The sequence below is a fragment of the Nilaparvata lugens genome, chromosome X (assembly GCF_014356525.2).
Source record: "Nilaparvata lugens isolate BPH chromosome X, ASM1435652v1, whole genome shotgun sequence".
Taxonomy (NCBI): Eukaryota; Metazoa; Arthropoda; class Insecta; order Hemiptera; family Delphacidae; genus Nilaparvata; species Nilaparvata lugens.
Genome location: NC_052518.1, coordinates 6,962,402 through 6,987,490, shown reverse-complemented (window position 1 = coordinate 6,987,490; position 25,089 = coordinate 6,962,402). Strand labels below are relative to the sequence as shown.

The 25,089-nt window shown below is 35.2% G+C and overlaps 1 protein-coding gene across 1 annotated transcript in view; it reads right to left on the bottom strand.

Moving 5' to 3' along the window:
• Window positions 1–13,758, bottom strand: part of LOC111064549 (inactive dipeptidyl peptidase 10-like) — a 389,533-nt gene extending 375,775 nt beyond the window's left edge. The window contains exons 1-2 of the mRNA XM_039442322.1: window positions 13,526–13,758; window positions 5,835–5,934 (exon numbers count right to left, since the gene is read on the bottom strand). Coding sequence (XP_039298256.1) covers window positions 5,835–5,921 — 87 coding nt within the window. The 5' untranslated portion in view covers window positions 5,922–5,934; window positions 13,526–13,758. The remainder of the gene's footprint in view (window positions 1–5,834; window positions 5,935–13,525) is intronic.
• Window positions 13,759–25,089: the final 11,331 nt, after the last annotated feature.

Below are 25,089 nucleotides of genomic sequence, written 5' to 3'. Positions count from 1 at the left end.
TTCATTGAAAATGAGTTGTGGAAACAATAAATATTGGATGGTGAAGAAAGAGTTTTCATATAATAATGATATACGTATTGTTGAATAAATGAAAGATAGAGTTTTCCAAAAACCATTTGTTCCAATGTGCTATTAGCCTATGTTTTAAGTCTGTTCGGTACACTTTAAATTGGATAATCTTTTTCAATATAATTGTTAAGATCATTATAAGAGTGAGAGAAAGTGGCAACTGAACTTTTTAAGTGGTCTAATAAGAGAGTTATGGGTTGTTGAAGTGCTAAACTCCGTTTTGTGATGCTAAATGTAGCTATATATTTATAGTTTATATAAGAAAGTAACATTGCTGCTAGATAAATATATGTCTTTTAAATAATTACGGGTAATATTTGAGGGAAAATGATACCTGCATACTCCTGATTAGTTTCGCTTAAAATATTTTTCGCCGGTGAAAGATGGGACTTGAGCCGTTTGAACCCAAAACGAATGAGTTTGATTGATTGAGGTATCTTGAACGGGTTGCATGACTCCAAATAACCAGTTAGAGCTGAATATAAGTGATTGTGACTGACTGAGTGGCTCATTCCTCACTCTAATGGCAGGGATCAGCGAAGAAATTCGACCGAATTAATTGAGCAGCGGGGCAAACGCCTGAATAATAGAAATACCACTTGCCTGAGACCTGCAATAGGAATGAATGTGGGGAATTTGTAGTGGCCATTTTTCGCATTCTTGCACTCTATTATTCCTTCTCTGCTTCACGTGCAGATCAATTTCCACTCTCTGCCTCCTCGTCCTCCTCCTCCTCCTCCTCCTCCTTAACCTACTCTCCTACTCCTCCTCCTCCTCCTTAACCTACTCCACCTCCTCCTCAGAAACCTCTCTCCACTATTTCACCCTTCCTTTCACCATATCACTCACAGAACCCAGCCGATAACAACAACCTCGAATCCTAGTCATTTCTTGGAATGAGACCGCAAATATTCATAAGTATATCTTGATTTGTATAATAGTTGAATAAGGAACAAAGCTGTGAATACAATACTTTTTTTATTTGCATGAAGGTTCAATATGTTTGTGTGGTCACAAACTTTTGAACATGAAATTAATGCCTTTTAGCTTTAATCATTTTAATACCAATAATAATTCTGATCACCAGTAGCTTTCAAGCTTTTGTATTCTATGCTTATGTAGTGGCATGCGTATGTGTCAAGCATACCCCTACAGTATAGATTGAATTTTGTTTTGGTGATATGATTGGCAATGAAATTCGTAGCATGTATTCAGATAGTCAAATAGAGGAAAATTCTAAGAAGAATTTATGGGCCAGTGCTAGAGGCTGATAGGTGGCGACTCAGAAAAATGATGAGCTCTATAATCTGTATGGGCAACCGAGCATTGTTACTGAAATTAGAAGAGCAAGAATTCGTTGGTTGGGCCAAGTGGAACATATGCCGGAAACCCGTACAGCACGTATGTCTCTGTATCAGCAACCAGGGGGACCGACCACGCAGGAGATGGTTGGACGACGTGGAGGCAGACCTTCAATCCTTGTGCGTCAGAGGGTGGAGACAGCGAGCACAGGACACACATTCATGGAAAAGGCTTGTGGAGGAGGCCAAGGCTCTTCAAGGGCCGTAGAGTCAATGAGTAGTAGTAGCATTCAGATAGTGCATGTTTTAGTGAATGACTGCCTGCCATTCAAGTTCAAGTAATATTGATCTCTACAAACAATACGAATATTCATTATATACAATACCTATGAAATATAAAACAAATAAACTATTTTTGATATAAAACTGAGTTTTCAAGAATTTCTTCATGATTAGTATTTTTATTTAGCCATTTTCAATCATACCAGTAACATACGTACCAAATCATATTAACATCATTACGTAATCACCGTATGATTGTTGTTAGGCTATAAAATATCGAATATCAAAATAATGTAGTTGAAATTAACCAAATAATGGTTAATATTAAAATAAAACTGAAGAGGTTTTGGTTAGAAAACGTTTGGTTTGTTTCAAAGAGAAAAAAGATTACTTATATGACAGATAGAGAAACTTCGAGCTAACCTGAATAACGAAATCGAAATTCAGTGGATTCCTGAAAGAATGAGCTGATTCTAAATAGAGTTACTTACCAGGAGAAAGTTCTTAACACCAATAAATCCCATATCAAATTACTCACATATTGAGACCGAAGTCCACACAGAAATAAAACTGAGAAATGAGTAAATGAGAAATAGAACTGAGAAATGTCTTTCATAGGTTTAATGCTCAACTCACACTACGCGACTCAGGTTAGGTTCTGTCGAGTCTACGCGACTCGACTCTAGCCGAGAGCATGTGTTTTCAAATGGTTACGTCGCGGAGACTAGAATCGACTGGTCTGAGTGTCACCATTTGGAAACACATGCTCTCCACTTGAATCGAGTCAGACGTCTTGACAGACGCGGAGACTAGAATCGACTGGTCTGAGTGTCACCATTTGGAAACACATGCTCTCGACTACAGTCCAGTCTCTTCTCGACCTGAGTCGCGTAAGTGTGAGTTGAGCCTAACAGTTCACCTAATGTAATAGAGTAGATTCTGTGTGTGCCTAACATTTGTGCATAATATAACAGCACCTCTATTACCTTCTAATTAGTATTGTTCCCCGTACCCTGTAATATTGGAAAGGAAATATCAGATGCTCAAGCTCTAGTGACACAGCTCTAGTTCACACATTTTTGGATGAATTTATTAGAGTTATTTTCGTACACATTTGAAGGAATATCAAGAACTTATTAGGAACAAATTTTGGTTGACTCCAATCTTTTATCAGTAATTATTATTGTGTTTACGATTTGTTAGTGTTAGCAAGTTTAATAGCACGCGATAGATCGATGTTTAGTGACGTACTAGATCTCATAGCTGACACTAAAATATTGTCATCCACAAATAATTGGAATGGAGAAAGGTGATTCATAAACAGTCTGCTTAATTATTGATTGATGATGCGTTTAATGAAATTAAATATAATTTATTAATATTGATAAATTACTACTGATGCTGTTGTTTGAAGAAGTAGGTGGTATTTTTACCTCATTATGGAACGGTTCTACAACATTGACAGTGACTCAGTCGAATTTTTAAATAATGATTTCCAGTTAAGAGACTTTTCAAGTTATTAAATATTATGTTGATCTTCTAATTTTTCATTCATTGAGAGATTTGTATGCAATTTCCTGCCATTACAAATTCGAGATTTCTTATATCTAACGTGGATGAGATTTGTATAGAGTACATGCATTGGCGAAGAGATTGAGTTTTCCAGAGTTTCAAATTAGATTAGCGTCACAATAGAACAAGAACTTCAATAGAACTATAGTGGCAGGTTTGATTCGATTGTGCCGTCTGAGTAAAATCCCAAGGGAATAGCTTAGTAAATAGACTAGAAAACTCGATTCACTCTCCTTTTTATTTAATTGAAAAGGTTTGATTGAATATTGACCACAAGGGATTTTAAATGCCCATATCGATGTCAATGATTGACTATTGCTCTTTATCTCATTGTAGAATTATCTCCTATGATCTCTTTTCTGTATAGGGCTAGTTGTAATAGAAATCTCAGTACCCTTTTTGAATTATTTTATCACAACATGTTTTAACATTGATGCCATTTTCAAGTGAAATTTATATCTCCTATGAACCTGAAAATTTTAAACATAGTTTACATTGGTCAGTATGGTTGCTTCAGTTCTCCATCATTTAACACGGGTAACATATCTCAATTATGATTTCAGCTATGAAAAACCTCCGCCAGGTTGGTTTTTACCTTAGGAGAAGTTGAGTTTTCCCCGGTTTTCACCGAGGAAAAGCCTCCAAAAAACTCCACAGGATGTTCAACAACTCCAGCCAGCAAATGGAGATTGTTAAACTCGTGTACCGATCACAGAATTACCTTTTCCAATAAGTTTTTTATGACGGACGCACGATGTTCACAGCTCCTCATCATGTAACCTCTGGGAATATTGTAAGATTGGACCTGTAGTTTGTAGACCTGCATTCTATCACTTGTGCTGGAGTACGGTGACTAATTGGGTTATTCCTGTCGCTTTCTGTACCTTCCCATGTCACAAATTGGATACTCACTGACAGTGACTGACCTATCACTTTCGTCAAGAAGTGAAGCTGATATTGTGATGAATAAAAATAATGCTGGTTTCCGAGCTCGGGATCTATAAGATCTGGACTTACAGAGTCCAGATCTAAAATAAGCTCTCGGGTCTAAATCGACTTTCTGAGTCACAGGTTTATCTTCTAAACTCTGGGGTCTATTAAGTTCTCGACTTATTTGAGTCCAGGACTTGAAGCAAAAATCATTAGGGGAATTCTCAATTTTTTGTTGTTGTATTGTTGGCACTATAGCCCATAGCAGTTTGAAGCGGGCTAATTCAAATGAATATGCTCTCCAAACTATTTTGTAACAATTATTACGCTTCGATTTCTTTGTAGGCCTATTCAAAGCACCTTTTGAAACATGAATGAATAAATATTTCATTTTACGTTATGCTATTATTGATCATTGATCCTAACCAGTAATTTTGGAATAAATATACTAGTAGGCTATTGAGTTTGAAAACGTATTAGTTTTGAAAAAAACTGGAATAATAGTTTATTATTGTAATACTTTTATTATCAATATGCTGAATATGACATTGATTAATAACATTCACATTGGAATATAAAATTCCAAGTCAATCCTTGTATTATTTTTTTTCGTTATGTCACAGTCCTGAAATAAGGTTAGTTTTTTAAGCATAATTCTGAGTTTATTTAAAAATAGACTTGTAAACTATATATTATGAATTTAGATGTACTAATCCAAATAATTGACGTATTCCAAGACATTCATTTGGCTATTCATCTACTCCAAAACAATAACTGAGATGTTTTTGCACAGTTTAGGTCCAGAACATAATTTTAAAACCTAACTCAGTCGAGGGATTAAAATCACGCTGTTTCAAGTTCTGGACTTAACGATTTTAGTGAATCCTTGACTCGGAAAGAGGCGAGAATCTAATTCAAGTCCTGGACCTATAAGCCCTTCACTCAGAAAGCGAAATTATAAACTCCAGGGTCTAGCGTGATCTCTAAACTCCAGCGTCTATTTGAGTCCTCGACTACGTTAACGTTCTGACTCGGAAAGCTAATTTTCTGACTCCAGAGTTTAAAGCTAGTTAAAGTCTAGAACTTAACTAAATCCCGAGCTTGTGTCACAACCTCTTTTTTTCAAATAGAGGAGCCAGTGTCGGTTCCTTCACTGCTATCAATCTGAAGTAAATTCGAGTTTTTTCATTGAGTTTGAGTTCACTAGTTGGTGAACGTATTGATACATGATGAGTTAGTGTAGCACATTGTTACACTGAATAACCGAGACTAGTTCTCAATTTTCAATGAATTTGATAACTTGAGTCGTTAAAAAAAGGTGAAAAACAAACTAAGCAAATAAAGGAGAAGAAGAGGTTTGAAAAATAAAGAAACTATAGTGAGATTAAATATGTTAACAAAAGAGAGAAAATAAAACTAATAGAGTGTCGACAGATGAACAGAAACTGATACTAATTGGGAGAAAAATACCTGAATATATTGCCCTGCAGCGTTTACCCTTCTTAAAGGATTAAACTTGCCTATATATGTTTTCAAACTAATTACCCAACACATGAAACATACTGCTAAATTACTGTAGATTAGATTCAGTACTACCTACTGATTAATTTCCATGAAATAATGAGGATTACTAAATAAACTAATAAAACGGAATGAACATTTTACTTTTAAATTTCTGACCTTCAAACTTCTTCCCACGTAATTCTCAGATTGAGGAGTTGGCGACGAACGTATGCTCTTGCCATGAATCTGCACGTTCGTCTGCATGATGGTGAAGCTACTGAAAACAAAGGAACAAAAATGATTAATTTCTTGTCAGAATCTGAGTTCAATGAAGGAGAATTTGATGTTTCCATTGCTTGTGAAAAACGGAGGCTTTCTGAGAATCACAAATGATGTGGATCAAGAAGGATTTCCCGCAAAAATGTCAAAATACGGAAATTGATTTTGATTTCAAGATTAAATATAGCTAGAAATCTTTGGAACGATTTTGAATCAGGGAACCGTCTGAAATTGGCGGAATTTCATTGCAAAGTCATAGTACTACTACTGTATGAAAGAATAGATTTAATAAAAAACAAATATGTTTCAGTTAGTCCAGTGAATGTGGAAAAGAATATTGGCATAGAGAAACAATAGCGTAAGTAGATATCCCATGGTATAGGGAATTTATGTCGCAACTTTTACTGTTATCTCAAGCTGATTTCTGTCGATTATTGTCAATTTTTACTGTTTTGTTGGGGTGATAGTATATGAGCGGCACAATTTGAGAGACTACAGCTGCATAGGAACTATCAGCTACGTGAACTATCAGCTTGGGATAACAGTAAAAGTTGCGACATAAACGCCCTATACCATAGGATATCTACTTATGCTATCGTTTCTCTATGATATTGGTAAACAGCAAATTAGAGACAAGTACGAATCTACAATTGCATTTTTACTACTACACTATACGACCTTTATATGGTGCACTTGTTAGGTGTACTTTTATACATTCTATAGTGAGGTCCACGTTATAATGGCAGTGTTTGATTAGCAATGGTATTGATATCCTTGTCTTTCATTCAACAATGCGGATAGAGCTATCTCTTTCTCGCTTTGCTCTGCTGCCAGATCGTCTCTTAACAATGTAGAATTGATAGTTAACTAACAAAATATTTCATCTTAATTATGTAAATTCATTATGAAAAAAAAAAATTTATTGCTTGATAAAATAAAATTTATTATCCCAAACGAGAATGAACAGTTGATATTACATCAATAAACCTGTATATATGCACCGTCTATAGAAGGTGACTCATTGACAAGAATAAGGTTCGGCAACGTTTTTCTCCTATCTTTCTCCACTGCCATTATATCGTGGACCTCACTATAGGTGCATGTAGATCTATAGATGCGTACAGACTTGGGAGCCACGGACACGCGCATTTCACTTTTCATTATATCTGTATCTTACTGTTTCTGTACAAATACATATATAATAAGGTGAACATCAGCTTACGAAAGTGAAATGTGCGTGTTCACGGCGCTCACATCTGTACACAGCTTATTTTGAATGAGTATCTCTTCAATTTTTGTAAGATATAATATGGTTGGTTAGTTGTAAGCTCCGACTGGATAAATTGCTGCTGCAGTTGCAAGAGTCGTGGGATCAAATCTCATCTGTTTTTGTTCATTTCAATATCTCATCTTATTACTCACTCACAAGGAGAGCTTATGTGAGCAACATTATTGGACACAATACATATGCCTATTGTTACAGATGATATTTATTATCATATGATTTCAATACATTAGTTACCAGAACGTTAATAACAGTCTAGTCTTGAATTTATTAAAATAAAGATGGTTGGTTGATATGAAGAGTATTATTTATTCCATATCTTACATGACGCAGTCGAAAGTAAGATGAAACAAGAATAATTGAATTATTCATCTACAAATGTCTACAAATGCTAACCAGAAAACAAAGCCCTATTATGAAATAAAGTTCGATCTTTGAATTTCATAATTTTGCGAAATTTGTATTTTCTATAGGAACTTCATTGGAACTAAAAGTTCTTTGGTGATCTCAGCTCACAGCCAAAAACAAACTGTTCAAGAGAGTGCATCGCTTCAACAAGTATCTTGCAAGTAAGAGTAGTACACGCCCAAATTTTGAAATCTTCTCATCTGAAGTCTCAATCTGTATTCGCGCTTTTGTAACTATGATATTCATCTCAGTCTCAAAGCATTCTCCGACTCTGTAAGTAAGAGAAGAGCTCCAAGTTAACAACAAAGTCATCTGCTTCCACTTTATATTCAGATTTGACAACTCAATAATTGTGGTGGAAGTCGCTATTGCTCTACTACGGTACAGTAGTAGTGGAGAGCATCTGCGCTCAGATTTCAGGTACGTTTCTCATCCAATTACACTAACATGTTCCCCTTTCCCCCATCATCCATCCCTGGCCAAAACCAGCTGCCGCTACATGCTAGTAGCTATTTCGGAATTATTTCCACCGCAGCTTGAATCTGTAATACAGACCTCAAATAAAGTACTGCATCTCTGGTTCGCCTGGAATGATGTGAAAAGAGATGAGAGATTTCCGTTGGGAGATGGAAAAGTAGAAGTAATGGCAGAGGGAGAGTTTCAGAGACAGGATAATTTGTTAAGTCACTCCTTCTTGGAGGAGAAAGGGTAGCAAGCCATTCCCATGTGCGAGGGACCTCTCGTTTTTGGAGCGTGCTTCAAATTAACTCGTTACAGCCTCTTTGAATAATCCCCAATACCTATTATCTCTCTCTTTAAGTTGGCTCTCATGAAGAAGTGCCTTTTTTCGTTTGAAGAACTTATTGTTCATCAGTTTTCACATTCACTTTTCAGAATCCAAGATTTTCTAATTCAAGATTACAGACTCATCTATTTGTAATATTGAAAGTATTCAAATTCAATGTCATAATCAATGGCTCAGTGTCATTGACTGGAATAGTTTTCTTGAATCTAGAGAGAAATGTCAATCTATTCTATTTTGAAGCATCTAAATTTGATAATCCACTTTGTGAAAATACTTGAGGACTGAAAATTTTGTGAATTGAAGAACTACAAGACTTAACCTATTCCGGACTATGTGTTATCTAAATTTGTGAGCGGAATAGCACAAGGTTACCTTATTTTTCCTCTACCTATCATTTCGATAATGAACTTATTGTATAAATGAATGAATAAAGAATCAAACTTATATTTTGTTACCAATTCATTCATTCTCAATCATAGTTTAATGACTTCCTTCAATTACAACTGGCGTTTAATGAACTTTACTTCACAATTAGAATTACTAGGTCATAAAAAACGACAGTATTGGCATCATTACTCAGTCATTGACACTCAAATTGTAATGAAACTGTAAAATTGTAATGAAATACGATATTTATATTCTATACAACAACAGACTCAAGTTCTAACGTATGTAACTATCACTTACAATGAAAGGCACTCACGGAAGAACTTCAATTTGTCGCCTAAAGAATGTGATTCTCAGAGAGAAAGAACGAGTGGATTTTTCATATTGTAAAACTTAAACAGAGTTCAAGTGCGTGATAGAGCATGAGAGAAAACAAGATATTAGATTAGATTTCTTTATTTATGTATGTTACAATATTTACTGGCTTATACACTAATTTACATTGAATGAGGGTAATGCTACTTATTCAACGAATTTTACAAAGTATAAAAAATAAATCAATGACAATAAAGATTAAATACAATTAGAATAACGATAATATAAAATTGTAATGTAAATTCATAAATCGGCGTTGTTTTAACAAATAATTGTCGATTCCCTAAGAAGGATATAAAATAATATCCTCCCCATCAACACACGACCGGGTTGTGGTGGAATAGAGCTGTCGGGAATATTATAACATGTGAATATGTGATTTAAATCTAGAATTATGGGATGAATGATGTTAGAAGAGTAATAGTGAGTACAATATTGCATTAATGATTCGAAATAGATAAATGAAACAAATGTTATGGGGTGGGATTTAATTAAGAGTGTGTGAGAGAGAGAGAGTGAGAGAGAAACCGATGTCTGAGAGAGAGAATAAGAAAACGAGTGAGTGAAGAGAGAACGAATAAGTGTCTTTCATAGAATGTTACCAATAAAGAAGTAGAAGGGATACAGAGAGAAAAAATTAATTCTAAGAGAAAAGTGAGAGAGTAATTATTGTGAGAAATGACTAAAATAATAAAAGTCTGAAGAGGGAGTATGTGGAGATGTGTAAAAATGATAAATTCAACTAAAGATAAAAAAGGTTAGAAAATTCTACCATCCTATTTCCATTCTAGACTTGAGCTTCACAAGGGTTTCTTAGTATTTATCCAAAATCAGATACACATGACACATGAAAGACGCTAACATGAAATCAGGACATTAATAAGCGAGGTCTGAATGATTAAGTTTAGATTTGATTATAATTATGTGTTATGGGAGGATGAAATTAACTAATACTAATATTGTATACTGTGGTTTAGTCTCCAACTGGCTTATTCTGGCTCTATTTAGAGATTTACACAAGCAATCCAGTTTGAATTCATTATCATGATGATCTTTCAAATGTTTACTTATTCACTTTTGTGTAGTTGAGAAGTTGATATTGTGGTAATTATTCATATTGAATGAAAAAGACTAAGAAATTGTCAAAAAACCACAGATTTATTTATTGATACTTAGAAAGACCGGTTTCGGTTATTACACCATGGTGTATGGTGAATATCACCACGGTGATATGGTGTAGTAACCGAAACCGGTCTTTCTAAGTATCAATAAATCTGTGGTTTTTTGACAATTTCTTAGTCTTTTTCATTCAATGTTTACTTATTACTAACTAGCAGGTAACCCGTGCTCCGCAATGGTCTAATGAAAAATTTGACGTACCGTAGGCCTACTGAAATTATGAAAAATTTGAAATAGGCCTACTGAAATTATGAAAAATTTGAAATAGGCCTGTAACCATCCTCGGTAAATTAAGAAACTATATATGCAAAATTTCAAATTGATCAGTGCAGTAGTTCAATTATTGTGATGATGCGTTGTTATTCGTGAATAACTTTATAATTTTTAATTCTGCCAATGGATCCTCATTATTGTTGAATTACAATTATGCATGTTTTCTCTTATCGCTTTAGATAATATTACTCTTTATCGCTAATAACATTCGATTTTACTTGAGTGGTACTTTGACTAGGCTATCTTTCCTTTCTATTTTATAATTCCATTAGAGTTCAATACTTCATTTCAAAAATATTTTGTGGTGCTAAAATACCACGTGACAACTGCAACTTTCATTATGTTTTCTAACACGACTTTAGATGAAGTCTGAATTTGATTGTATGGTATGAGATGTTGTTGTATTTCTCCGCAATTGAAAGAAGAAGACGTTGATATCAATACCACTATATTTGTTCAAAATTAGTTTTTGTCATAGTCATTCAATTTCAGCTGTTTTACATCCATGGAATCAATCAAGCCGGTAAACAGCTGATTGTAGAACAAAAAAACATATGATTCTCATTACAGCATACTATACTGAAATAAAATCATATGTTTTCTTTACAGTCGAGTATGTTTCCTTGTTCCAAATTAGGATTAATTAATTACATACCGTACGTGTATACGCCGATTCTTTCCTTTATTATATAATAGATTAGCCTCAAGAGAATAAAATTAGATTTTCCATTTCAAAATAATAAATAAGATTTTTCATATCTACATTAATATTTACAATTTATTTGAGAATCTACAGAAAAAGAATTCAGCTATTATTGCTTACAACGCATGCTATAAAGTATCAGACTTGAAACAGTTGGATATCCTGTAAAGCCAAAAAAGCCTTGGAAAGCTATGAGTTGTTTACAGTTTCTTCCACTTAAAATATTGAATCTAATCTACACTAGTAGTTCTGTGAACAGTAGACCTCGCGCAGTTATATACCACAGTCTCCTCTAATACTGTCCATCAGAGTAAATTCTGTCCTGTCCTGTCGTGTCAGTGAGATATCGGTGTATAAACGACTAATGGCTGTTTGGGTTGTTGTATCGACAATGCTAATAATTTGATGTAAACATTTATGCTACTATCATCAAAAGATTACCGAGTTGAAAGCAGAGAAAAGTCGGGAGAAAATACTATGCTACTTCGAGTTATCTCACTGCATGCAATTAATAGTCTGCTTTTTAATAAGTTACATTGAAATATTAAATTGCATCTGTCATTGAATGCGATTAATAATCCACTCGACAGCTGATTTATGATGAATAATTCTGTAGTCTGATTTTTACTGTAATATTGGCGTTCGAAGGAGACTCCTCTTTCTTTTGTATTATCCTTAAAATGAAAATTTTCAAAAAATATCATGTATACGTCGACGCGAAATATTCAAAAAGGAATATACCTGTCAAATTTCATGGAAATCTATTGCTGCGTTTCGCCTTAAATGCGGAACATAAATAATATAAACATAAATAAAGAGAAATACAAAACCGTCGACTTGGATCTTAGACCTCACTTCGCTCGGTCAATTATATGATTCATATAATTTAACAGCATCTAGAGCATATGAAAACGTGCCACATCTATATGAATAGGCCACCCTTTAGCTGCCGAGATATTTGAATCGTTCAATACTGTATCAAAACAACTCCGGGCGCATATTACCAAACTTATTAGTATTCTGTTGCATTTACAATTCAGATTTTGCGAGTAATGTTTAGAGAGCGCATGTGATCTCAATGAATACTGAAGAAAATTCAACAAAACTTTGAAATGGTGGCTTCCAAGCGACCTAAATGAAATTAAAATGGAGAATGACCTCATTATAATATAATGTTGTTCTTTGTGTTCTTGAGAAGGGAAAAGAGAACTCATGTTACTGTGATAAATACGAGTAAATGAATCTCATTATACATCTGAATATGATTTCTCATGGAGAATTACGAGTTGATTCGTTGAAAGAATTAATACATTTAGTGCCGGTTGCACAAAAGCTGGTCAAATTTTAATCATGATTAATTTCACGAGAAGCCTTCTTTTCGTAAAAGACTTCTCTGTTTCTCGGACTCTGGTTCTCATGAAATTCAACCGGCTTTTGTGCAACCATTGTAATGCTCAAGACATATTCTTGGATTCGTGTTAAGACGAATGTGGATTCAATTAATATATTCTTTTGAGAAACAAAACAATGTCGATCTTCTTGAGTGTGGACAAAGAAGAGTTCTTCAAGCTTCTATATGTTAAAATCGAGGCAGTTTGATTATACTTTAAACTTTCCAGTATAGAATTTCAGAATTGTAAAATTATCTAGGACTGAAATAAAAACAATATTTTGTCGTGTTCTACAAACACAATAATTTTATTCACACAATTAGAAAGCTACTAAATATTTTATATTTATTCGTCATTGTGGGAGAATGTATAAGGCTATAAAAATATATATTTCACAAACGCTTAAAAACTTAGGCGTCTTAACTTAAGGCGGAACTTAACTTCCAATACATCAATTTTTATCAATTATCTTTTATAATACAACAGTTTTATATCTCAGCAGAGCCTGTGTACCAAGTTTGAACATTTTTTGCCAATAAGTTTTTGAAAAAGCTTGAAAAATGCAGATCTTTGGCGTATCTTTGGAATTTTTTCACATCCATTCTTAGTGCGCCTCTAGATGGCCAACTGAACAAACTTGCCGAATTTGAACGCATTTGGTCCAGTAGATTTTTAGTTCTGTTGATTATGAGTGAGTGAATCAATGCCAAGTTTTTTTATATATATAGAAATAAGTGTTCAATTCATTTAATAGATTTAGTATTTTTGAGACAAAAAACTTACTTCTATTGAGGCATCAGAAGGAAATGTTTAATAGTTTGAAAGCGACTGCGGCGCTGATATCATTAACAACCTGTTGAATTGAATTTCGTACGAAACCGTCACTTAAAATTTGAAACAGTGGTCCTCACATCTGCGCAAGATGGTTAGACAATTAATAACGGAAAAAGTGTGCGCGCGCACGCTAACACATGATTATTATTATTATGATGGTGCAACTTGTTACTTGTCACTTGACAGTGACGGAACTGAGATCGAATGCTGAGAGCACGGTGACCGGTGGAGGACTGACTGAACGCACAACTTGGAGTAAGCTAAGTATTTGTGGGTGGGAAGGGGGTGTTCCCACTAGTAACCATGGCAACGCCAGGGTGGCGTGGTGTGTGTGTGTGTATGTGTGTTGGATCACCATGACAACCAGAAGCCGAAAGAATTGAGGAGATAGGATTGAGAAGATAGTACGAGGCTAGAATTTGTAATCAGCTGCTAATTTTAGGATACTTGTTAGTAGTGTGGAGAACTGAAAGCTGGTGAAAGTGAAGATGTCTACTGTAATTCCACCCTGCATTAGTTATCCACTTTTGCGCTGAGTTGGGAAACTTTCTTCTTTCCATATCAAGACGCATCCTGATATCTAATCCAATAAGTAAGCAAGATAGTTCAAATGGTTTCTGAGCAAAGTTACTGATAAGAAGGTTTGTATTTTATTTTTTCCTGGATGATGTCCACATGTGCATGGCTGATAAGATTTTATATTATTATACACCGCCGTGATTCAAAAAGAATACCACAACTTTGAAAATCTGTATTTAATCAAGGAAACATAATACAAATATTACCCAATGCTTGGGTTATAAACCAAAATGAAGAGTATTAAAATACGTTTTTCCCCACTATAAAACAAGTTTACAAATGTTCAATGTAACCCCTCCAGACACTCGAGTGATATCAATAATGATACTCGAACTCGTTGCACACCCTCAGTAGCATATCGGGCATAACAGTTTGTATAGCTACTGTTATTTCTTGTTTGAGCTCCTCAATGTTAGCTGGTAGAGGAGGTCGATACACTTTATCTTTAACGTACCCCCACAGAAAAAAATCGGAGGGGCTGAGCTCAGGGCTTCTTGGAGGCCAATGATGAAGTGCTCTGTCTCGAGCTGCTTAGCAGCCGATCCATTGCCTCGGATAGTTTTCATTCAAATAGGCACGGACAGATGAGTGCCAATGGGACTAAATAAGGAACTAAAAAAACTTCAGAGCTTCCTCAAATCGATGACTGATAGTGCTTTACTCTCCGTTTAATCTTTGCAGAGTTATCAATTTTCAAAGTTGTGGTATTCTTTTTGAATCACGGTGTATTTGTTGATCAATGATTATCACTATTAGGCCTATTTCTCGTGCATCATTCTTATCTAATAACCTCAGTCACTTCTCATATTCCTTATAATTTATTGAATTTCAATTTTACTTTTCGTTCTCATTTTCAGTTGTTTTTCAATTGTATGGTAATGTTTTTAATTATTGTATTTTGTGGAGGAGGCGAAATGGGTTTCCACCTGTTGTGTCCACTAATAAAGATTTTTTACTCTAATTTCAAACTTTAATAATCTTCCACCCAGTTTGGGCTGATGATGACTACAGCTTGCAATTAAATTATATATCTACTCTATACTCCATTCTATAATACAGAATTCAGTATGAATACATATTCTTATAGGCAATTCCAGCTGTGGGTAATAATTATATATTTGAGTGTAATCTGATTTCAAGAAAGTTTGGCAGAGCCAATTTTTCCGTCCCCAACTCTATTTAGAGCTACCCTCTAGTATACAACACTATAGCAGGCCTATTATGTTGATTGCTTGAATATCATTTCACTATTGAACTTCATTTTTATTGAAGTATTTTCAAAGAAAATATTGGTTTGTTCTCTTCGAGTATTCTAGAGCAAACTAATTTTAACAAAATAGTGTATAGGCCACCGATAGAGGGCTTTATCAGACAGTCAGGCCAGATAAGAGAGTCATCGTTAGGCTACTTTGATTTTTTTCTTTCAATACTACAGTGGTTCTCAAACTGCTTGCTGCCTATTAGTAGTGAAGGTAATATGACACCTAAGGATACAACCACACTGGTAGCGGAGCGTGTCGTGGCGTTTTAGAGCGGAGCGTGGCGTGGCGTGGTCAGAGCGTTCATGATACACACAGGAAGCGTCTGAGCGTCAAGCGTCAAGGGCCTAGAAAATGGCGTTGTCTAGTTTGCACGGACATTACTTTGTGAGAATAATTTTACTTTTTGTGTAGTTGAGAAGTTGATATTGTGGTAATTATTCATATTGAATGAAAAAGACTAAGAAATTGTCAAAAAAACCACTGATTTATTGATAATAAGAAAGACCGGTTTCGGGTATTACACCATTGTCAATCTCTGAATTGTTTATCAGAGATTGAGAATGGTGTAATAACCGAAACGGGTCTCTCTTATTATCAATAAATCAGTGGTTTTTGACAATTCTTAGTCTTTTTCATTCAAGTGAGAATAATTACTTGAAGTATTGGATATTAGCTAAGCCTGATAGGACAGAGTGAGTTAATGGAATTAACTTGGATCGTCGACTATTTGGTGAATATCACCATCTGTTTAATGTGTTAAGAAAGCATGAGTCCTGATTTTTTGAGTACATGCGAATGTCAACTTCAACCTTTGATTATATTATGACGAGAGTAAAGCCTGATTTGGAAAAAACAAGTCACTAATAATTGAAGGAATCCAATATCTGCTGAAGAAATATGAATGAAATGGATTAGAATAGCCTTACTTTTTATTTCAAAGTGCAATAGATGAATGTCCTCTTTTGAATAATCAAATAATACACATTACAGGGGAATTTGGGCAAGCATTACATTAATATACTAGTGTACTAGATGGTGGGAAAATGTAGTAGAACAAGTGCATTATTATGTACAAGAGTAGACCACTAGTATGTAGATTAGTATAGGGCACTCGTACGTTGACACTTTGATGCTCCGCTTGTAGACGCTCCAAAAAACAAACCAGCTTGTTCCAAAGTTTGACGCCACGCTCCGCTCCGCTCTGCGAGTAGACGCTTCCAGTGTGTTGCAGCTCATTACTTAACATTATATTGTTCACGACGCTCTTCAACGCCACGCCACGCTCCGCTTTCAGTGTGTGACTGAACCTAACAAACTCATTGACCAATCAGACAGTTCCTTGGTTTTTCACACTCTCAAATCGATTTTGTATTATTGCCCTGAGAATCGTGTTCTACGATAAGAAAGCAATATTATCGAGCATTATTTTCTCTATGGCAATATTTATTCATCATATGAGACAAGATATTTTATTTATTCCAATACGACTGAGCTATAAAATTTGAAGTTCGATACACAGTTTCAACTGGAATTGCATGAGTTTTGATAATGTGACAAAGAAACTGTGTTTTGGGGTAACACTAGATATTTGGTATGTGATTATTAAATTTTATCATCTAGGGCCTATTGAATTAGAAAATACAAACTAATAATATTAGTAGTCAACTGGTTATTAGAATATAAAATTACTAAAAATTACCTTGTTTTTCATCTGGATACTTTCCCTTGCATTTCAAGCATGCAAAGTTATTCCTTTACACAAGGGGGGTAGTAAAGAAATACCTCAAAATTATAGACCAATTAGCTTGCTAAGTTCTATTTCTAAAATTTTCGAAAAATTGGTAAAGAAAAGATTAGTTGAATATCTAGATGTTAATAAAATCCTTGATAAGAGGCAGTTTGGTTTCCAACAGGGTAGAAGCACGAGGATGCATTGGAGTCCTTAACTGAGACAATATACAATGGTTTCAAAACAAATAAAAAAACCTTGGTAATGTTTCTGGACCTGGCCAAGGCTTTTGACACAGTACCACATGATAAAATGATCCAGAAACTATCTAAATGGTATTCAAGGAATAGAGTTAGATTTCTTGAAAAGTTATCTAAGGGGTAGAAGCCAAATCGTTAGCTGTGGTGGTAGTAATAGTGAGATTAGAGATGTGACATGGGGTCTACCTCAAGGGACTGTATTGGGACCAGTTTTATTTTGATCTATGTTAATAACTGCCTAGTGTACTGGACTCAGTTGGGTCTAAGACAATTTGTTTTGCTGATGACACAGCACTTATCTTCCAGAAGGTCCTGGAAGATGTTATCAAGCAAACAAAAGTGGGTTACTATAAGGTTTCTCAGTGGCTAAAATGTAATTATTTGAGACTAAATCTTGGTAAAACCAAATGTATGACCTTCAGTCCAACAACAAGAGGAGATCTAGATATGAACAGGCTTTGTTTGAATAATGCTTGTAACAGGTATCCATGTGATTCTTGCAATGAGGTTATGAGAGTGTAAACAATTACAAGTATCTTGGTATTTTTGTTGATAAGCATCTACGCTGGTCACCTCAGATTAGCTACCTTTGTAGAAAATTAAGGGTGGTCAATTTAAAATGTACATGCTTAGAAGTATTTTGAGTCTAAAATTACTAAAATTGTTTATTTTGCTCTATTCCAATCCTTAGTTCAGTATGGTAATTCTATATGGGGAGGAACTTTTGATTCAACTTTAAAACCTCTATTGTTTACAAAAGTTAGTTATAAAACAATAATGAGGTATCCGAGAGATTTCCCAAGTGTCACATTGTTTCAAAATCCAATCTGTTCACTATAAGACAATTGTTCATTTTAAAGACTATTAAGAAAACTGTACTCAAATTAAAAAATATTCAAAATTTTCAAAGAGTAACTAGACAAGTCGCTCAAAACTTGATCACAATTGAAAGAGTTGATAGCACCCTATCCGTAGAAGTATTTCATATTTGAGAAATAAACTCTTAATAAAGTTCCAAGAGGATGGTTGTTAAAGAAGCCTAAAATAAAAGATTCCATACCTGGGTGAAAGAAAATTATTTTTATTCAATTAATGATTTGGTTTAATATTGATTGATGTTGTATGAATCTTAAATTCAGCTTTATGTATATCTTTAATTTATTGTTATTTCTTAGAATGGAATATTTAGTTGGTTGAATGTTAATTACTGTTAGCCTATATTATAATATTGTAGGATCATTTTATATATTAATATTAATGTATAAGTGAATAAGTTATTAAGACTCCACGTTGGCGTACAAGTTTTCTTTTGCCGACGTGTAGCACAAAGTTGTCAATTTCCTTTCAGTTGTATTCTGTATATATTTTTGTGCAATAAACGATCTGATTTGATCTGATTTTGTATAGTTGAGAAGTTGATATTGTGGTAATTATTCATATTGAATGAAAAAGACTAAGAAATTGTCAAAAAACCACTGATTTATTGATAATTAGAAAGACCGGTTTCGGTTATTACACCATTGTCAATCTCTGAATTGTTTATCAGAGATTGACAATGGTGTAATAACCGAAACGGGTCTTTCTTATTATCAATAAATCAGTGGTTTTTTGACAATTTCTTAGTCTTTTTCATTCAAGTGAGAATAATTACTTGAAGTATTGGATATTAGCTAAGCCTGATAGGACAGTGAGTTAATGAAATTAACTTAGATCGTCGACTATTTGGTGAATATCACAACCTGTTTAATCTGTTAAGAAAGCATGAGTCCTGATTTTTTGAGTACATGCGAATGTCAACTTCAACCTTTGATTATATTATGACGAGAGTAAAGCCTGATTTGGAAAAAACAAGTCACTAATAATTGAAGGAATCCAATATCTGCTGAAGAAATATGAATGAAATGGATTAAAATAGCCTTACTTTTTATTTCAAAGTGCAATAGATGAATGTTCTCTTTTGAATAATCAAATAATACTCATTACAGGGGAATTTGGGCAAGCATTACATTAATATACTAGTGTACTAGATGGTGGGAAAATGTAGTAGAACAAGTGCATTATTATGTACAAGAGTAGACCACTAGTATGTAGATTAGTATAGGGCACTCGTACGTTGACGCTTTGATGCTCCGCTTGTAGACGCTCCAAAAAACAAACCAGCTTGTTCCAAAGTTTGACGCCACGCTCCGCTCCGCTCTGCGAGTAGACGCTTCCAGTGTGTTGCAGCTCATTACTTAACATGATCTTGTTCACGACGCTCTTCAACGCCACGCCACGCTCCGCTTTCAGTGTGTGACTGAACCTAACAAACTCATTGACCAATCAGACAGTTCCTTGGTTTTTCACACTCTCAAATCGATTTTGTATTATTGCCCTGAGAATCGTGTTCTACGATAAGAAAGCAATATTATCGAGCATTATTTTCTCTATGGCAATATTTATTCATCATATGAGACAAGATATTTTATTTATTCCAATACCGACTGAACTATAAAAGTTGAAGTTCGATACACAGTTTCAACTGGAATGGCATGAGTTTTGATAATGTGACAAAGAAACTGTGTTTTGGGGTAACACTAGATATTTGGTATGTGATTATTAAATTATTATCATCTAGGGCCTATTGAATTAGAAAATACAAACTAATAATATTAGTAGTCAACTGGTTATTAGAATATAAAATTACTAAAAATTACCTTGTATTTCATCTTACAAAAGGGCACTGGCAGTCTTTTTTGAGATTTTGACCCAAAAGTTACTTACATAGACCACCATTTGCAAGAGTGTTGTTGAAAAAGATGCTGTTGGCCAGGTTAGCAGAGACGACTTAGGCGTTGCACTCTTCAGTCTGCCTCGTCGTGGGTTCGAATCCCGCCGGTAGGCATGGATGTTTGATCATCTCATCAAATCACCCTTGCACTCTCCATTACCCAAGCACAAGCTGAAAGCTCATGTGGGCATCATTTAAAATAAAAAGAGAACGAAATACTCGTAAATTATTGATATCTAGAGCTGTACTTGAGCGCCACTAACACGCGTATTTCATTTGTTATCAGCTGATTAATTGATATATTATTTGTTCAGAAACAGTAAAGCCTGGTTTTTCATTAGTAGAGTTTAGTGGTAGAGTTCCCTGGGCAAGTACTAATTATCTTGTGAACTCTCCCAATGGAAACGTTCATGGTAGAGCACCAGTTTTTAGTAGAGTAGAGTGGTATGGCACCTTGGGATAGTACTCTACCACTTGCCTTCCCCCACCACCGCTTCTCACTCTACTCTACCACTACTATGCTAATGAAAACTGTCTGGCTGGATGCGAGCCTACAGTACTGTTATAGTTTATTGTATTTGATTGCTTTTTGGTGTTGAAACAAAAATTGTATTCCTTAAACTGTAGAGTTCTATCATTGTAAAATGAGCCGTCAACTCATCTTGGAGCATGTGGTTGAAGAGTAGAAATTAAGTAATAAAGGCCTCTGCTCTCATGAAGCTATTGCTCTATGTCACATATTCCATTTAAAATTTCACATAGGCCTATTTTCAATTTCATGTCTGATTTTTATTTAAATCTATGGAATTAGAATCAGGAGTGCAAGAGAGATCTTAACATGTACAAGCCCTTCTGTGTGAGCTGCTGGGTCAGTTACACAACAAATTACTGGATTATGGCAGTTCAAACTGGAAGTTTTCTACACAATGTGGAGCCTACCAAAATGATATGTAATGCAAATTTTGATTTTTGTGATACATTGATATTTGATGATTCAACACATTCTAAACTGAAAAAAGACAGTGAACCAATCTATAAAAAATGAAAAACACAATTTAGAAATTAGCAAAACCAGATACAATATCATGTATAATTTAACGAGGTGGAGGGAACAAGTTTTTGATTATAGCCTCTCCGGTCGATATGCTACACGAGGCATTAGCACTTATGGTGGTGGATTTGCTACTAAAGGACCAAACAGTTCCCGTGTACATGTGCCAATTCCTAGAAATATAAAATACAATTTTATAAGCTCTTGTTAAAACTAATAATTGATATTTAGTACACTTAATGGAATCAAAAGTGTCTTTTCATGTGAAGAAACTCAGTGAAGGCAATTTACGGCATGGCTTTTCAGTTTTTCTAGATTTTAATTTAATCAATGAATCTATGCTTCATAACGTAATTGGTTCATGCTCTATACATGTTATTTGAATAATAATGTATAAGTATGTCATATATGTGTAATACAATGTAGAGTGTACATTTATAGAGATGAACTTCAAAATAGCAGAATTTAAATATATAAAAAACTGCATTGTTTCACAGAAACTGAGATTTTGCAGTTAGCTATTTTATATTCTTCATAACTTATTTTTTTATAACTGGGCTGTTCTGGTCAGTAATATTCTCATTCAAATTCATATCTGACAGAGGTCAGGATGAAAACGAACATATCTAAGCATCAAGATTCCATGATAGTATAATAAATGATAGTGCTGAAGAATCCGACACTGACTTAGGGACAAAATTCACAGACAGTTTTGCCAATAAACACACTTACTTTTTGATTTTATTTATTCATTATATCTTCATTTATTCATTTGATTCAATGCGGTCAGCTGCACTACCACAGATCAAGCACAAAATGGTCAAAGTAATGTTAGAAAAGAAGGTGATTCACACAAAGTAGTTTAGTTGTGTAATATGAAAGCTGTTACAATTTTCAGTAATCTAATCCATGTATGAGTTAAGAAAGAATAGGAATAAAATGAGTTACAGTAAATTGATATATAATACTCATGTGCCCCATGCTCTTCTTAGTAACAAGTCTGCTTTTGAAACTAGTTTTGTTAACTTTGAAACTATAATAAGTTCAAAGAATTCAGTAATCTAAATTCATGAAATTGAAATGAGCACTCATTTCCAATCATTTAAGGCTCTGCTCCACACTTTAGGAAACTACAATAGTATTTTGATTTAAATTCTATCAAGAGACCTAAAAGGGTCATATTTCCAAGGAAAAACATATTCACGTTTGTTATCTCAGTCTAATACTATCTATAAAATCACTTGACTTGTATGGGCGGCTACTCATCTCATTGAAAAATGCCTTTTCCGAGTTCACACCGCGTGTCTTGTGGTTCCTATGGTGAGGTTCACGTTATAATGGCAGTGGAGAAAGATTTGAGAAAAACGTTGCCGAACCTCTGTCTTGTTAATGCCTTCTATAGACGTCAGCTAATACAGGTTTATTAATGTAATATTAACTGTTCATTCTAGTTCAAAATAATCAATTACCTACATTTTATTAATCAAGAAATTATATTTTTCAATAATTTCATAATGAATTTTCATAAAAGGATTGAATATTTTGTTAATTAATTCTACATTGTCAAAAGACGATCTGGCAACAGAGCAAAGCGAGAAAGAGATCGACAAGGATAGCAATACCTTTGCTAATTAAACACTGCCATTATAACGTGGACCTAACTATATATGTTTTTGTGGGAGAATGGAGTGCCCAACGGGGGGCGCTGGTCATGGCTGGGTCGCCAAATTTGACGACCAAGAAGAGCCAGTGGCCTCTTTGAAGAAACATATCATCGAAGTGAGTACTCCTGTATTAAAGTGTCTATGAGATCAATGTTCCTGGTTTTGTTACAACCTTTTGAAATTCTTATTGAAATTAATGCTAATAGTACCGTAACTCATGCAGAGTGGCCTCAAAACAAGGAATAGTGTCATCATCTCGATTTTTAGGGCTTGAACACTCACTACAAAAAAACTGAGGTTATCACTACAACTAGCAGCACTAATTGCACACTTCCACCGAGTTTCAACAAAATAACTTCACTAAAGACCAGTTGAAAAAGAAGCTCGAAAATACTACGTCTACTCTGTCTAATCACTGAACTCCAGACAGAACTTACTGTCATAAAAAGTGGACCTGCAAAGTGTGATTATGCTCTGGACAGTCTCGAGCAATATCATAGGCGCAATAATGTTAGATTATTTGGTATTAGTGAAGATCCAAACGAGAACACTGATAGTTTGGTTGTGGATTTGATCCATAATGGTCTTCTCAGTTCAGAGGAAACGATGAAGTTTGGGATTCCCTAAGGAACAGTTCTTGGGCCAATTCTGTATTTGGCATATGAGCTATGTTCAATTAAGATGAGAGGAAGAGTAATAGCTTTTGCTGATGATAAGTGTATACTACTTGAACGAACTAGAGACCTGAGGTCCACAAGTGAGGATGTTGAAAAAAATTGGTTTAAATTGTGAAAAAAATTATTTTGACACTACGCACATGTTTCTATGCCTCAATTGGAGTAAAAAAGCAGATGAATATTTTTTTCCATGTAGCTTTACAATCTCAGGATTGAAGAGGTTATGATACCCCACTATAATAATATGTGTCGAGGTGATCAAGAATGTTTTCATATTAGAGACCCTCCTAAGACAGGTCAGGTAAGGCCCTCAGAAAGGGCTGCACATGGCATCCCTTGACGTGGCGAAAGCCTATGACTCTGTCTCCCACGCAGCGATATCCCTGCAAAACTTTCTTGCATTTCTATTGGTCCAGAAATTAACTGACACTTCAGTTTAGTTAGGTTACTTTTTTCACATGGTAATTACAGGTAGTGTGACTTTCTTTAACCAACTGCAAATCTTTCAATTTGGCTCACTGCACAACAGACATTTTTAATCTTGTACTGCATTTCAAAACTCAAAATGTTCATTCGCAATCTAATCAAAATGATATCGACTTTGGTTAGGTTGTTCAAATCATCCAGGGATGCTACATGACTCACGACGGCCGTAAAAAGCGACATGAGGCCATGGTCGCGACCTTAAGTGCGTTCACACACACGTTCCTCGTCCCGGGAAAGGAGATAAAGTTCCGTCCTGACGACATAATCAGATGGTCGACTTCAAGGGTTTACTGGTTTTCCAAGGGAAATCAGTTCTTAAAAGTAGTTGATCTGGTCAATCTGACGTCCTACTTGAAACGCGATTTTCGCTCCTATGCTCGATACATAAAATTCTGGCTTGGGAAGTGGGGATGTCTCGTGGCGCGAGAGCAAGTCTATCATGTGGCTATCGGTCTGCCCGATATCTTCTGGGCAAGATGCGAGAGTTCCAGGTGGAACTCTCTCTTGCAAGTGGTCTCAGGTTCCACCTCAACAGAACTGGCCGGGAGAAGGAGAAGAAATACAGTAGCATTCCTGACTTGCAAGTCAAGTTAGCTGGTGGGGCATTTGGAGACGACGGTCGGCTACTCAGCTGCGTGAACTGGGGTTCCACAGAGGTCTGTTGATCTCTATCACAACTAGAATTCTTCAGGGGAGCCACACCAACTTCACCCGGTTCGTGCAGATGACCACACAGGACACACAACGGGTGAGGAGGACCCCGACCACCTGGGGTCGTGCCGGCGGGGATCGGGTGAGGTGACCTGCTGGTTGTTACCAAGCCTTGCTCACTCCGGCTGTGATGATGGTGGTAAAGAACAGTGGCCGCCTCCAATCTCCAGACGTGAACACCAGGCATATGGAAAACTGTCTGGCTGGATGCGAGCCTACAGTACTGTTATAGTTTATTGTATTTGATTGCTTTTTGGTGTTGAAACAAAAATTGTATTCCTTAAACTGTAGAGTTCTATCATTGTAAAATAAGCCGTCAACTCA